Genomic DNA, 15,574 nt, shown 5'->3' on the forward strand with positions numbered 1-15,574 from the left:
GTGTTCATGGATTCAAGGACTTAATATTGTCAAGATTTGTCAACACAACCCAAGGTGATCTACAGATTCAACACAATCTCTATCAAAATTCCAACAGCCTTTTTTGCAGAAATGGAAAAGTAGATTCTCAAATTCATATGGAATCATAAGTGGCCCTGAATAACCAAAACAATCTTGAAAAAGAAGAACAAATTTGGAGGACGCACACTTTGCAATTTCAAAACTTATTATAATGCTACAGTAATCACAATAGTGTAGTACTGGCATATGGATAGACATACAGACCAACTGAATGGAATGGAGAGTATAGAAATAAACCCATACATCTATGGCTGATTGATTTTCCACAAGATGTCAAGTCCACTCAATGGGAAAAGAATAGTCTCTTCAAAAATAGTGCCGGGACAAATGGAGTTCACATGCAAGAGAATGAAGTTGCATCCCTACTTCACATCATATACAAAAATTAACTCAAAATAGGTCAATGACCTAAATATAAGAACTGAAAAGACAAAACTCTTAGAAGTAAATCTTCAGGACCTTGTATTTGACAATGGATTCTTAAATATGATATCAAAAGCACAAGCAACAAAACAAAAAAATAAATTAGATTTCATCAAAATTAAAAATTTTGTGCATCAAAGGACATTATCAAGAAAGTGAAAAGGCAACCTACAGAATGAAAGGAACTATCTGCAAATCCTATATCTGATAAAGGGTTAATATCCAAAATATGTAAAGAACTCCTACAACTCAACAACAAAAAGACAAACAACCCAATTAAAAAATGGGCACAGGACTTGAAAAGAACTGAAAATAGAGACTCAGACAAGTACATCCATGTTCATGACAACACTATCACATTAGCCAAAAGATAGAAACAACCCAAGAATCCATCAACAGATGAATGAATAAACAAAATATTTTATATACATATGATAGAATATTAGTCAGCCATAAAAAGGAACAATGTTCTCATACAAGCTACTATAGAAATGAACCTTGAAGACATTGTGCTGCATGAAATGTCAGAAACAAAGGAACAAATGTTGTATGATTCCACTTGTATGAGGTACCCAGAATAGGCAAATTCATAGCGAAAGTGGAAAAAGACCACAAACAGCCAAAGCAATCTTGAGAAAGAACAACGAAGCAGGAGACATCACACTTTCTGATTTCAAACTATAAGCCAGAGTAAACAAATCCATACAGTATGGTACTGGCAGAAAAACAGACACATAGGTCAATGGAACAGAACAGAGAGGCAAGAAACAAACCCACACATATATAGTCAATTAATTTACCATAAAAGATCCAAGATATGCAGTGGGGGAAAGGACAGTCTCTTCAATAAATGGTGGTGGGAAAACTAGACAGCCACATGCAAAAGAATGAAACTGGACAACTATCTTACACCATACACAAAAATTAACTCAAAATTGATTAAAGACTTGAATGTAAGACCTGATACCATGAAACTAGGAAAAAAACATAGGTAGTAAGCTCCTTGACATTGGTCTTAAAGATGATTTTCTGGGTTTGACACCAAAAGCAAAGGCAACGAAAGCAAAAATAAACAAATGGGACTACATCAAACTAAAATGCTTCTGCACAGCAAATGAAACCATCAACAAAATGAAAGACAATCTATAGAATAGGAGAAAATATTTTCAAATCATATATCTGACAAGAGGTTAATATCCAAAATCTATAAAGAACTCATACAATTCAATAACAAAAAAATAAACAATCTGACTAAAAAATGGGCAGAAGATCTGAATAGACATTTTCCCAAAGAAGACATATAAATGGCCAACAGGTACATGAAAAGGTGCTCAACATCACTATTCTTCAGGGAAATGCAAATCAAAACCACAGTGGAGAAGGGGCGGAGCAAAATGGTGGGGTGAGCTGACCCGGGATTCTTTCCCCTCCAAAATACAACAAAGGATTGGAAAAACTGAATTTCAGAGAATAAATCTAATGCCAACACGTTAGAGACCTACAATACCAAGAAGGCGGAGATCATAAACCTTCCTTATGGCCTCGGAGGCACTGGAACGGTAGGAGAGAACATCGCTCCCTCCCCTAGAGTCTGTGATTGCTGCTGCGTGGGTCGGGAAGGAGCGGGGGGAGGGGCCACGTGACCCGGGGATCATCCAGGACTCCTGCCGCTGGTTCAGTGGAAACCCACTGACGGGGGAAGCTTCCGTCCGCAGGGAGCCCATAAACTCAGGGCCTCAGTAGACCAGAGAACAGAACTGATCTGAATCCAGATTGGTGCACGAGAATAGCAGCCCCTCCCTCCCAGCAAAGCCACTGGGCGCAGCCATCTTGCCCGAAGGCAGAGAGCTCATAACACACGGCTCTCGACCCCCATCTAGTGGCGACAGGCTGTAACTGCAACCGAATTCTACCACCATGTGAAAAAAACGCTCCTCTACCATCCAGCAATTTATAAAAGCCCCAGATCAGAAGGAAAACAATAAAAACATAGAATTAAGTCCTAAGGACTTGGAATTAGGTAAACTAAGTGAGAATGAGTTCAGAGCAGCTATAATCAAAAAACTCAATGAGGTAGAGAGAAAGATAGAGAAACAAGCCGAGTTCTGGAGTTACTTCACAAAAGAGATTGAAATCATAAAGAAGGATCAAACAGAATTACTAGAGATGAAAAACACAATGGACCAGATAAAACAGAATACAGATTCCCTGAATGCCCATGTAGACACTATAGAAGAGCAAATTAACATAATTGAAGATAGACAGGCGGAATGGCTCCAGACAAAGGAAGAAAGAGAACTAAGAATTAACAAAAACAAGGAAAATCTCCGAGAGATAATGGATCCAATGAGGAGTAAGAACATAAGGATCATAGGAATTCCCGAGAACGTGGAAAAGGAAAATGGAGCAGAAAGTGTGCTTAATGAAATTATTGAAGAGAACTTCCCAAATCTAGGGATTGACGGAGAAATGTGTGTAGGGGGAGCTTTCAGATCTCCTAGATTTGTCAATGTAAAAAGACCTACTGCAAGGCACATAGTAGTAAAATTGGAAAGAAGGAAAGATAAGGGAAGAATACTCAGGGAAGTAAGAAAAAAGAAGAGAATAACCTATAAAGGAGCCCCTATCAGACTGTCAGCGGATTTCTCTACAGGAACCTTACAAGCTAGGAGAGAATGGAGTGACATATTCAAAGCTTTAAAAGATAAAAATCTTCAGCCAAGAATACTCTATCCAGCAAGAATTTCTTTCAGATATGAGGGAGAAATTAAATCTTTTCCAGACAAACAAAAGTTAAGGGAATTTGCAACTAAAAGCCCTCCACTGCAAGAAATCCTCAAGAAGGCTCTCATACCTGAAAAAAGAAAAAAGGGAGAAAGGGGTCACAATCCATAGACTAGGGAGACCGATGGATAGAAGCAGAACAGGATAGCAAATATTCAACAATAGCATTAGGGTAAAAATAAGGAAACTACCAAAACAAGGATGATCTTAGCACTCTAACTACAAATTCATAACATGAGTTGGAATAATAAATGAAAATAATTATTTAGGAGGGGAAGAGCAAAGGGTCTAAATCAGTATTGGTCAAGTAAGTAAGAGACCACCAGAAAATAGACTATATTATACAAGAGATTCTAAATACAAACTTCAAGGTAGACACTAAAATAAAATACAGAACAGAGTCACAAATCATAAATAAGGAAAAATCTAAGAAACCCAGCATAATAAATTGCACTATTAAATGGGTAGTCTAAAGTACACAGGAAAAGAAAGGCAGGAAAACAAGATAATGAGCGACAGATTGACAGCATTAAGTCCACATGCATCAATAATCACTCTCAATGTAAACGGATTGAACTCTCCAATAAAGAGACACAGAGTGGCAAAAAGGATTAAAGAACAAGATCCAACAATTTCTTGCCTCCAAGAAACACACCTCAGCCCCAAGGACAAACACAGACTTGGGGTGAAGGGGTGGAGGACAATACTTCAAGCTAATAGTAAGGAAAAAAAAGGCAGGTGTTGCAATTCTTACATCAGACCAGGTGGATTTCAAAATAAGACAGGTAAAGAGAGACACAGAGGGACAATATATAATGATCAAAGGGACACTTCATCAAGAAGAAATAATGCTTATAAATATCTATGCACCCAACACAGGAGCAACAAAGTTCATAAAGCAACTATTAACAGACCTAAAGGAAGATGTTAAAAACAACACAATAATAGTAGGGGACCTCAACACCCCACTCACATCAATGGACAGATCATCCAGACAGAAGATCAACAAGGAAATAGTGGAGCTAAATGAAAAACTAAAACAATTGGACTTAATAGACATATATAGATTGCTTCACCCTAAAAGAGCTGAATACACATTCTTCTCAAGTGCACATGGAACATTCTCAAGGACAGACCATATGTTGGGAAAGAAGGCAAGCCTCTACAAATTTAAAAAAATTGAAATAATAACAAGCATCTTCTCCGCTCATAGTGCTATAAGGCTAGAAATTAATTATAAGAAAAAAGCTGAGAAAGGGACAAAGATGTGGAGACTAAACAATATGCTATTGAACAAGCAATGGATCATTGAAGAAATTAAAGAAGAAATCAAAAAATACCTGGAAACAAATGAAAATGATAACATGCCATACCAACTCATATGGGACACAGCAAAAGCTGTATTAAGAGGAAAGTTCATCGCAATACAGGCACATCTTAACAAACAAGAAAAATCCCAAATAAGCAATCTTAAAGTACACCCAACTGAACTAAAGAAAAAAGAACAAATAAAGCCCAAAGTCAGCAGAAGGAGAGAAATAATAAAAATCAGAGCAGAAATAAATACTATTGAAACGAAAAAGGCAGTAGAAAGGATCAATGAAACAAAGAGCTGGTTTTTTGAGAAGATAAATAAAATTGACAAACCACTAGCCAGACTTACAAAGAAAAAAGGGAGAAAGCGAAAATAAACAAAATCAGAAATGAAAGAGGAGAAATAACAAGACTCTGCAGAAATACAACAGATTATAAGAGAATACTACGAAAAACTATATGCCAACAGAATGAATAACCTAGAGGAAATGGATAAATTCTTGGACTCCTACAATCTCCCAAAGCTCACTCAAGAAGAGGCAGACAATTTGAACAGACCAATCACAAGGAAAGAGATTGAAACAGCAATCAAAAGCATCCCAAAGAATAAAACCCCAGGACCAGATGGCTTTCCTGGGGAATTCTACCAAACTTTGACAGAGGATTTAATACCTATCCTTTTCAAGCTATTCCAAAAAATTAGGGAAGATGGAACACTTCCTAACACATTCTATGAGGCCAACATCACGCTGATACCAAAACCTGACAAGGACACCACGAAAAAAGAGAACTACAGGCCAGTATCAGTGATGAACATAGATGTAAAAATTCTAAACAAAATTTTGGCAACCAGAATTCAACAATTCATCAAAAGGATCATACATCATGATCAGGTGAGATTCATACGAGGGACACAGGGATGGTTCAACATCCTCAATCAATCAACGTGATACACCACATCAACAAACTGAGGAATAAAAACCATATGATCATCTCAATAGATGCAGAGAAAGCATTTGACAAGATCCAACAGCCATTTATGATAAAAACTCTGAACAAAATGGGCATAGAAGGAAACTTCTATGGGGTGGGGTGTGGGCACAAAGGGTGAAGTGGTGCACCTACAACACAAATGACAAACATTAATGTACAACTGAAATTTCATAAGATTGTAACCCATCATTAACTCAATAAAAAAAAATCAAAACCACAGTGAGATATCACCTCACACCTGTCAGAATGGCTATTATCAAAAAGCAAGAGATAACAAGTGTTGGCAAGGATGTGGAGAAAAGGGAACCCTTGTGCACTTTTAGTAAAATATAAATTGTTATAGCCACTATGGAAAACAGAATGGAGGTTCCTCGAAAAATCAGAAATAGAACTACCATATGATCCAGCAAATCCACTTCTGAGTATTTATTCAAAGAACATGAAAACACTAACTTAAAACGACATGTTCATTGCAGCATTATTTACAACAGCCAAGTGCTGGAAGGAACCTAAGTGTCCACCGATGGATGAATGGATAAAGAAAATGAAGTGAGTGTGTGTGTGTGTGTGTGTGTGTGTGTGTGTGTGTGTGTGTGATGGAATATTATTCAGCCATAAAAAAGAAGGAAATCTTGCCATTGTGACAACATGGATGGACCTTGAGGATATTATGCTAAGTGAAATAAGTAAAACAGAGAAAGACAAATACTGTATGATGTCACTTTTGCGTTGAATCTCAAAAACATAACAACAAACAAACAAATTCATAGATAAAGAGAACAGACTGGAGGTTTGGGGCTTGGGGATGGGTAAAACGGGTGAAGGGGTTCAAAAGGTACTAACTTCCAGTTCTAAAATAAATAAGTCCTGGGGAGGTAGAGCACAGCATGGTGAATACAGTTAAAAATACTGTACTGTATATTTGAAAGTTGCCAAGACAGTAAATCTTAACAGTTCTCATAACAAGAAAAAAAAATTGTAACTTATTGTGGTGATCATTTCACAACATACACAAATATCAAATCATTATGTTGTAATCTGAAACTAATATAATGTTATATGTCAATTATATCTCAATTTAAAAAAAAGTATAATAGTGGTGGCAGGGGGTTATGGGGAGAGGAGAATGGGGAGTTATTGCCTCATGGGTGCAGAGTTTCTGTTTGGGTAATGAAAAAGTTTTAGAAATAGATAGTGGTGATGATTGCACAACATTGTAAATGTATTTAATGCCACTGAATTGTACACTTAAAAATAGTTAAAATGGCAACTTTTATGGCACATATATTTTACTGCAATTAAAAAAATACATCAAGGATGAAGACGAGTATATATGTAATTTCTAACCTGTATATATAGGGACTGTGTGATCATCCTATATATGTAGTGATATGGAAAAATCTCCAAGATATATGGTTAAGGGGGAAAATGACATCATAATTTTTTGTTTCTTTTTTATAAAGGAAAAGGAGTAGAATAAGGAGATCCCATATATATACTTACATTTTTTAAAACATGAGGCAGGATACCTAATCATTTTACCTACACATAATTGGAAAGACTTTAAAATCTGAAAATACCAAGTGTTGGCAAACATATAGATCAACAGGAATGCTCATACACCACTGACGATACAATCACCCAATCGTGTAACCTCTTTGGAAAGCAATTTGGCAATTTCCAGTAAAAAGTCACATATCTTTCAACCCAGCAATTTAATTCCTATATGCCCCTAGATCGGTGCTAATAGACTCTTCTGCAGTGATGGAAATGTTCTATGTCTGTGCTGTCCGATACAGTAACCAGTGGCCACATGTGATCTACTGAGCATGTAAAATGTGAATGAGAAATGGAATTCTTAATTTTATTTAATTTAAAATGAAATTTAAATAGCCACATGTAGATAGTAACTACTGTATTTAAAGACAGCACAGTCCTAGAACTCACACACATGCATGAGAAGACTATATAGAATGTTCATCTCAGCCTCGTTCATGGTAATGAAAAACTGGAATCTGGTAATAGGAAAATGCACTTTTAAATTGTGTAGTATTTATGTAACATAATATCAACAGCAAAAATGAATGAACAAGAGTTATACATATCAATAGAGATAAATCACACAGCAATATCAAAGGAAAAAGCAGGTTGCAGATATATGTGTAAAACAGCAAACAAAACATTATGCAAAGCTTAAAAACAGATAAAGTAATCTCGTATACTTCTTAGGGATATATGCATATAAGAAAAAGTACATTCTTATCCCCATGTTCCCTAATACATTCAGAGGAATAGTGATTACTGGTCCCATTGTTGAGACAATTAGGCCTTTTCCAGGAGCTCAGCACCAGATATTTGGTGACATGCCTGAGAGAAGCCAGCATGAAAACACAAAGATCACAGACATCGGAAAAAACAGTGATAGCAAAGGTCCAATATCTCACTTCCCAGGCTTGGTTTCAGGGTGAGGCATTCTCAATGTCTAGGTGTTGTCTTCTCTTGGTCTCCGCTGAGCCAGGGACCCAACTGGTATTCGTCTCACTAACCCAGAGACAACCTAAGGCCACACTCCTAAATTCTTAAGAAATTATCTGTTACGTCTATATGCATGTAACAATTACTTTTTCAATCTTTAAAAATGTGATACCATAATGTGTAAAGAAAAAGAATTTTTCATTTTAAACTTACAACTTCTCTGGGAGGAGTCACTGGAGAAACATGTCGAGGAACACTCACTGGGTGTCTAGAAACTTTTGCTTGATTTTTGCCATCTGACCTGAAAGATACAATTACTTTTGAGCCAAATTAAGATTAAAACACTTCTGCATGACATATCACACATACCTCACATTCTCCCAAATACAGAATAGTGACATTGGTGGTAGTGATGACGATGATCATGACGACAGCTGAAATTTTTATGGGATTTTTAACAGCTTTCACACTTTGTTTTTGGTGAGGAAGAGTCACCCTGAGCTAACATCTGTTGCCAATCCTCCTCTTTTTTCACTTGAGAAAGATTAGCCCTGAGCTAACATCTGTGCCAATCTTCCTCTATTTTTTGTATATGGGATGCTTCCACAGCACGGCTGATGAGCAGAGTAGGTCTGCACCTGGGATCTGAACCCGCAAACCCCGGCCGGCAAAGCGGAGCACATGGGACTTTAACCACTCGGCCACGGGGCTGGCCACATTTCACACATTTTTAACCCCTGCAGTCCTAGAACATTTTATTAACCCCATTTTACAATTAAATAAACTCAAACTAGAAGAAATTATGAAATTCAGTCAATCAGGCCAGTGTTCTCTAACTTTTCTCCTCATGTCTTCCTAAAAATCAGAGAAGAGTAAAAGCATATTCTTAAGCTACACAGACAAAACTTGTAGTCATCACTAAAAATTCTAATGCCAACATATTAGAAGGAACGGTTGAGAGACAGTTGTACAAGAGTCCAACACACAGACTAGAAATGTCAGGTGTCTGAATTATGACAACCCTTTCTTCCATCAAAACTTATTTCTTAAAAGCTTATAATTCACATCTGTTTTTCAAAACTGAGATTTGAAAGACTCTTCCTCTGTGAGAACTGATGCTTGAAATAGGCATGGAAGAACATTTTCAATATTTCATTGTTTTATCTTTATCCTGTATTTTAATCTCTAATTAAGAGGCCCAGAGCCAGCCCTGATGGCCTAGCAGTTAAAGTTCGGCACACTTCACTTCGGCGGCCTGGGCTCAGTTCCAGGGTGCAGAACCAGATCACCTGTCTGTCAGCAGCCATGCTGTGGCAGTGGCTCACAGAGAAGAACTAGAAGGACCCACAACTAAAATATAAAACTACGTACTGGGGCTTTGGGGAGGGAAAAAAAAAGACGGAGATTGGCAACCGCTGTTAGCTCAGAGAAAATCTTTACCAGGAAAGAAAAAAGCCCAAATCAGAAGTTGTAGTCCAAAATTCTACTGACCCCACTATCAGAAATCAATGTCAAGCAAAATGAACCCTAACGGCCATTTTCAGTAGTGTACAGGCTGGTCACCATAATCCTTTCCCCTCCCATTATAAGAGACGGCTGAGTCACCACTGTCCTTTAGTCCCTGCAAATCATGTCAAAAAACAGAGAGATAACCTAGGATGCTATTTTCAGGCCAGCCTCTATGATATGACTATCACCATAAATAATTACTCTACCTAATTTAACATGAATTTAAAAGAAAAATCTAAGTACTCATATGTTTGTGATCTCTTCTTTCTGAAGCAGCTTTTCCGTAGCTGATGTCTCTTCATGAAGACAAAAGCAGCCAACACAGTAAGGGGAACGATTACGAAGAAGAACACCAGAAGCCCATCCCTCAGTGCAGTATTCTTTTCTAGAGAGAAGAATTTTACATTAGTGATCATTAAATTAGAAGTTAACTCGTACTAACTAGAACATACTAAGCAATTCTAAATGTTTTGCATTAATTTTCGCATTGTTCAAAAGTCAAACTGATATAAATTGAATACACTGAGAAGTCTTGGTTCACACCTCACCCTGCCCACTTCACTTTTGCCTTTCCAAAGATAACCACTTTCATTACTTTCTTACATAATCTTACAGTATTTCTTCATGCAAATATAAGAACAGAATATGTTTTTACTGTCAACCTTTTCTCACATGAAAGGTAGCACAGTACACCACAAACAGTATTCAATAAATCACTTTTTATCTTCCCAAATCACTTATCTATTTATCGTCCCAAACCATACATACAGGACTGCCTCATTTTCTATACAGCTATACAAAACTCCATTGCAAGTATGTCCCACAGTTTATTTAACTAGTAAGTACACGACTGATATTTTCATTTTTCCAATCTTTTGCTATTACAAAAATGATATAATGAATAACCTTGTACATGTGTCACGTCATATGGGTGCAGGTATATCTATAGAATAATTTCCCAAAAGTAGAATTGCTGTGTCAGAGGGTAAATGAATTCTTCTTTATAAGGCATTGTCAAATCGCCCATAGGAGTGGTGGTTACAATTTAGCATGCCAGCTAGCAATACACAAAAATTCCCCACAACCCCACGCACAGAGTCAAATTTCTGCAGCTCTGCCAACCTGGTAGGTGAAAAACTACACCTTCTGTAATTTTAATTTGCATTTGTTTTTTATACTATGAGTTAAGCAACTTTTCCTGTTTACAGAAACACTATTCTTTTTTTGCTCAGTCCTTTGACTATTTTTCTATTGGTCTCTTGGTTTTTTTCTTCTCCGTTCTAAAAGCTCTGTATATACTTGCGAGGTTAGCTTTGTCTGTGATATGAGTTGTGAATATTTTCCCCATTTTGTCATGTGGTACAATGCTTTTCTTAGGTGGTTGAATTTATCAATCCTACTTTTTATGGATTCTGGATTTTAAGTCTTGTTATAACTTTAAAAAAATCATTAATTAACATTAATTTTATCTGTTCCATGTTCTTTAGGGAAAGAATATAGCAAATATGAACAGGAGTCATAAACTGTGAAATTTTGCTCATAATTTTAAGTTTTTAAAAGTATCAAAACTTTCCATTTAAACTTGTAGGAAGCTACATGAAACAACATTCAACCCAATTAAAAGTAGAAATATGAAAAATTAAAGCAAGCTTGATATATCATTTTATACTTACAAAAGAATAGACAAAATTTAAATTAAAGCATCCAACACTGGTAAGGTTATGTTGAAATTGGTACCTTCATACTGTCAGTGGCATTGCTCAAATTGATTTGGAGTTTTTATCAAGAACCATAAAAAGAATTCAACCTAATAATCTCACTACTGGCAATTTATCCTTCAAGTGGAAAAAAATGCATAAGCATTAAGATGTGCACTACAATGTTATCGGTGCATATCAAAAACTTAGAAACAAGCTAAATGTCAAATAATTAGAAAACATCTAAGTCAAGCTATGGCACATCCACTTGATAGAATGATACACAGCTATTAAAATCCATAGTTGTGACTTCCATTTCTAGCCAAGCCAGAGTAACAGGGACCAGATTTATCCTGCAAGCTATAATAACCAGAAAACCAGACAAAATACGTGATGCAACAGCTTTTAAGACATTAGACATAGGCAACAAAGAACAGTGATCCCAGAGAGACACAAAAGAAATAAGATGAGCTTTGTAACTGTCCCAGTATGCTGCCTAGAGAAAGATAACAGATCGTGACGAGGGATGAGAGAACCCAAGCAAAGCTCGGTGTCTCCTTGAATTGAGGAGATGGAGCTGGTTGTCTAAGGAAGCCACGGCAGCTAGAGTTCACTGGGCAAAGCACCAGAAGGGAGACCGCTGCACAGACAAAACTTGAAAGATCTGTAGAGGGTTCTCCTCAAATATTCAGCTAAGTACTGATCAATGTATGCACGTAAGGAAACCACCTGAAGCCAGAGAAAGAATCACCTGAAAGGCTTAGTGGGAACAAACCCCTAATTCACACAGGACTAAAAAGAGTGCCTGTTCCTACCATGTCCAGCAGGAAACAGAATTAATATGGCATTGAGTAGAATAAACAGAAGGGATTTTGCCTCAATAATGGGGAAAAATCAGCCTTAGACTAAATGCTGCTCAGGTCCTCCCTAATAAAGCTTAAAAGCAAGACCCAAAAGGATCAAGCTATGTCCAAGTAACTCAAGCACACTAGAACAAAGTTCATCAATAGAAATCCAAAAATAGCTAATATCCAACAAGGCAAAATTCACAATTCCTGGCATCAAATAAAACATATAAGGCATGAAAAGAAGCAGGAAAGTATGACCCAAAATGAGGAGAAAAATCAATTAAGCAAAACTGACTAAGAAACTACACCGTTGATAGACTTAGTAAACAAGGAGATCAGAAGTTATTACAACTGTATTCCATATGTTCAAGAAGCTAGAGTAAAGACTGAACATGCTATGCAGAGACATGAAAGATACAAAAAAAGGAAACCAATAAAACTTATAGAGATAAAAACTACGTCTGTGATGAAAAAGACACTGAATGAAGTTAATGGCAGATCAGATATCACAGAAGAGAACTCGAAGAATAACAATAGAAACTACTCAGAACTAAATCCAGAGAATAAAGAAAGTTTTTAAAAATCAAGGCAAATCATTGAGATGTGAAAGAACTTCAAGTAAGCAAACGTTATGTAATTGGAGTCCCTGAAGGAGAGGAAAGAGGAAGACAGAAAAAATTTTTGAGGAAATAATGGCCAAAATTTTTCCATAGTTGAAGAAAACTATAAAAGCACAAATTGAAAAGGTTCAACAAATCCCAAGCACACCAAGGCATATTATAATCAAATACTAAAAACCAGAGATAAAGAAAAAATCTTACAAGCAATCAGAAGGTAAAAAAGACACATTACAAACAGAAGAGTAAAAAAGAAAGATGATAGTACATTTCTCAGGAAAAAAACAATGCAAACTAGAAGACAATACAGGAACATCTCTGAAGAAGTAAAAGGGGGAGAAAACTGTCACACTAGGATTTTTTACCCAGCTATCATTCAAGAAGGAAAGTAAAATAAAGATTTTTTTCAGATATACAAAAGCTAAAAGTATTTGTCACTGGCAGACCTGCATTATAAGAAATGTGAAAAGTCCTTCCAGTAGAAATTAAGTGATACCAGAAGGAAATCTGACTTTACACCAAAAAATGAAAGAGCACCAGAAATGGTAACTGTGTGGCCAAATATAAAGAACACTTCTGTTATTTAAATCTCTTTAAGAGATAATCAACTGTTTAAATCAAAAATACTAACAATGTATTGTAGGGTTTATAACATATGTAGAAGTATGACACAACAGTACAAAAGCCAGGAGAGAAATGAGGCACACTGAAGTGATGCAATATCACACAAAGGGAGACTGTGATACAAAAATATCAATATGGTAGCTTTAAACCCAAACATATCAATAATCAAAGTAAATGTAAATGGTGAAAACAACTCAATTAAAAGGCAGAGACTGGACGACTGGATAAAAAAGCAAGACCTAGGGCTGGCCCGGTGGTGTAATGGTTGAGTTTGCGTGCTCTGCTTCAGCAGTCTAGGGTTTGCAAGTTCAGATTCCAGGCACAGACCTAGCACACTCATCAAGCCATCTGTGGCAGCAGCCTACCTAAAAGAGAGGAAGACTGGCACAGATGTTAGCTCAGCAACAATCTTCCTCAAGCAAAAAGAGAAAGACTGGCAACAGATGTTAGCTCAGGGCCAATCTTCCTCACACACAAAAAATGCAAGACTCAGCTATATGCTGCCTATGATAAACCTGCTTTAAATATAAAGTCACAAATAGATTACAAGTAGAAGGAAGAGAAAGCGTTTCCCAAGCTGATTAATCAAAAGAAATCTGGAGTAGCTATATTGATATCTAATTGTAGAGCAGAGAATATTATCAGGTATAAAGAGAGCTATTTCATAGTTATAAAGGGGTCAATATACCAAGAGGACAGAACAATCCTAAATGTTTTTGCACCTAATAACAAAGCTTCACAATACATAATTTATAAAATTTATAGAATACTCCACTCAATTATAGAAGAAAAGTATATACAGAACTTATTACTAAGATAAACCACATTCTGGACCATAAAAAAGGTTTCAAAAAATATAAAAGGATTTAAATCATACAGAGTATGTTCTCTGACTACAGTGGAATAATGAGAAAGCAAGAACACTAAGATATCTGGAAAATCCCCCAGACACTTTAAAACAAAGTAACACACTTCTAAATAACTTGCGAGTCAAAGACAAAAAAAAGTATATTCGAGTTATTTTGAGCTGAATGAAAATGAAGACACAACATGTCAAAATTTGTGGGATGCAAAAGCAGTTCTTAGAGGAAAACTGATAGTACTACAATGCCTATATTAGAAAAGAAAAAAGGTCTCAAATCAATGACCTTACCTTCTACCTAAGAAACTAGAAAAAGAACAACAGATGAAACCCAAAGTAAGCAGATTGGGAGAAAAAACTTACAAAGTACGTATTTCATAAAAGACTTGTATCCAGAATAAAAAATTCTCAAAATTCAAGAAGGAAGACAACCTAATTAAAAACTGGGCAAAAGATCTGAACAGACACATCACCAAAGAAGATATGTGGATTGCAAATAAGCACACGAAAAGATGCTCAATATCGTTAGTAATTAGAGAAATACAAATTAAACCCACAATGAAATACCACAACACACCTACTAGAACAGCTAACATTAAAAAGACTGACCATACAAAATACTGGAGAGGCTATAGAGAAATTGGAACCCTCACATACACCTGGAGAGAAGGTAAAATGTACAACCATGTTGAGAAACAGTGTGGCAGTTTCTTAAAATGCTAAACACAAACCTATTCTATGAGCCAGCCATTCCACCTAGTATTTACCCAAAAGAAAGAAAGTATATATTCTCACTAGGAAGATACTGCTGAAGAAGGAGTTCATTCATAGTCTATCAGGGAATAAAAATAAGTAAATAAGTAATTACTATAGTATGTGATAGTGTTTACAGTAACAGGAGAACACATAGAAGACGCATATTAATTCAGATTTAGGCATTCAGGGAAAATGTCCTAGAGGAAATAAAGGATAAGCTGAAATCTGAGTAGCAACTAGCCAAGTTCCAACAATGTGAATATAATACAGTATGAAGGCCCAGAGGTAAAAGAGAGTAACTTTTTAGAGGAAATAAAAGAAGCCACAATATCTTAAGCATAATGAAATGAGGCTGGAAAAGTTAAACCAGGGGCAAATCATGCAGGGTACTTAAGCCATGTTAAAGATTTTTGGACTTCATTCTAATAACAACGCAGAAACACTAAATTTAAAGCAGCACACTGACTTAATCAAAATCGAATTCTTGAAGAAACAGTAAAACTCTGTAATGTAATGTGGATCATGGATTATAGGAAACAAGATGGGAAAGAGGGACCCTAGTTAAGAGGCTGTTACATAAGCCCAGGCAAG

General features: G+C 36.3%; 1 protein-coding gene across 2 annotated transcripts in view; it reads right to left on the reverse strand.

The window, feature by feature from the left end:
* ADAM9 (ADAM metallopeptidase domain 9) overlaps nucleotides 1-15,574 on the reverse strand; it is a 176,829-nt gene that overhangs the window by 7,034 nt on the left and 154,221 nt on the right. For both annotated transcript variants that reach the window (XR_011433256.1, XM_001491500.6), the window contains 2 exons: nucleotides 9,823-9,964; nucleotides 8,284-8,371 (listed from right to left, as the gene is read on the reverse strand). Coding sequence is in view for 1 of the 2 variants with exons in the window: in XM_001491500.6 (XP_001491550.3) it covers nucleotides 8,284-8,371; nucleotides 9,823-9,964 (230 nt within the window). In the remaining variant the exon portion in view is untranslated. The remainder of the gene's footprint in view (nucleotides 1-8,283; nucleotides 8,372-9,822; nucleotides 9,965-15,574) is intronic.

This window comes from Equus caballus, chromosome 27, assembly GCF_041296265.1.
Source record: "Equus caballus isolate H_3958 breed thoroughbred chromosome 27, TB-T2T, whole genome shotgun sequence".
NCBI classification, from domain to species: Eukaryota; Metazoa; Chordata; class Mammalia; order Perissodactyla; family Equidae; genus Equus; species Equus caballus.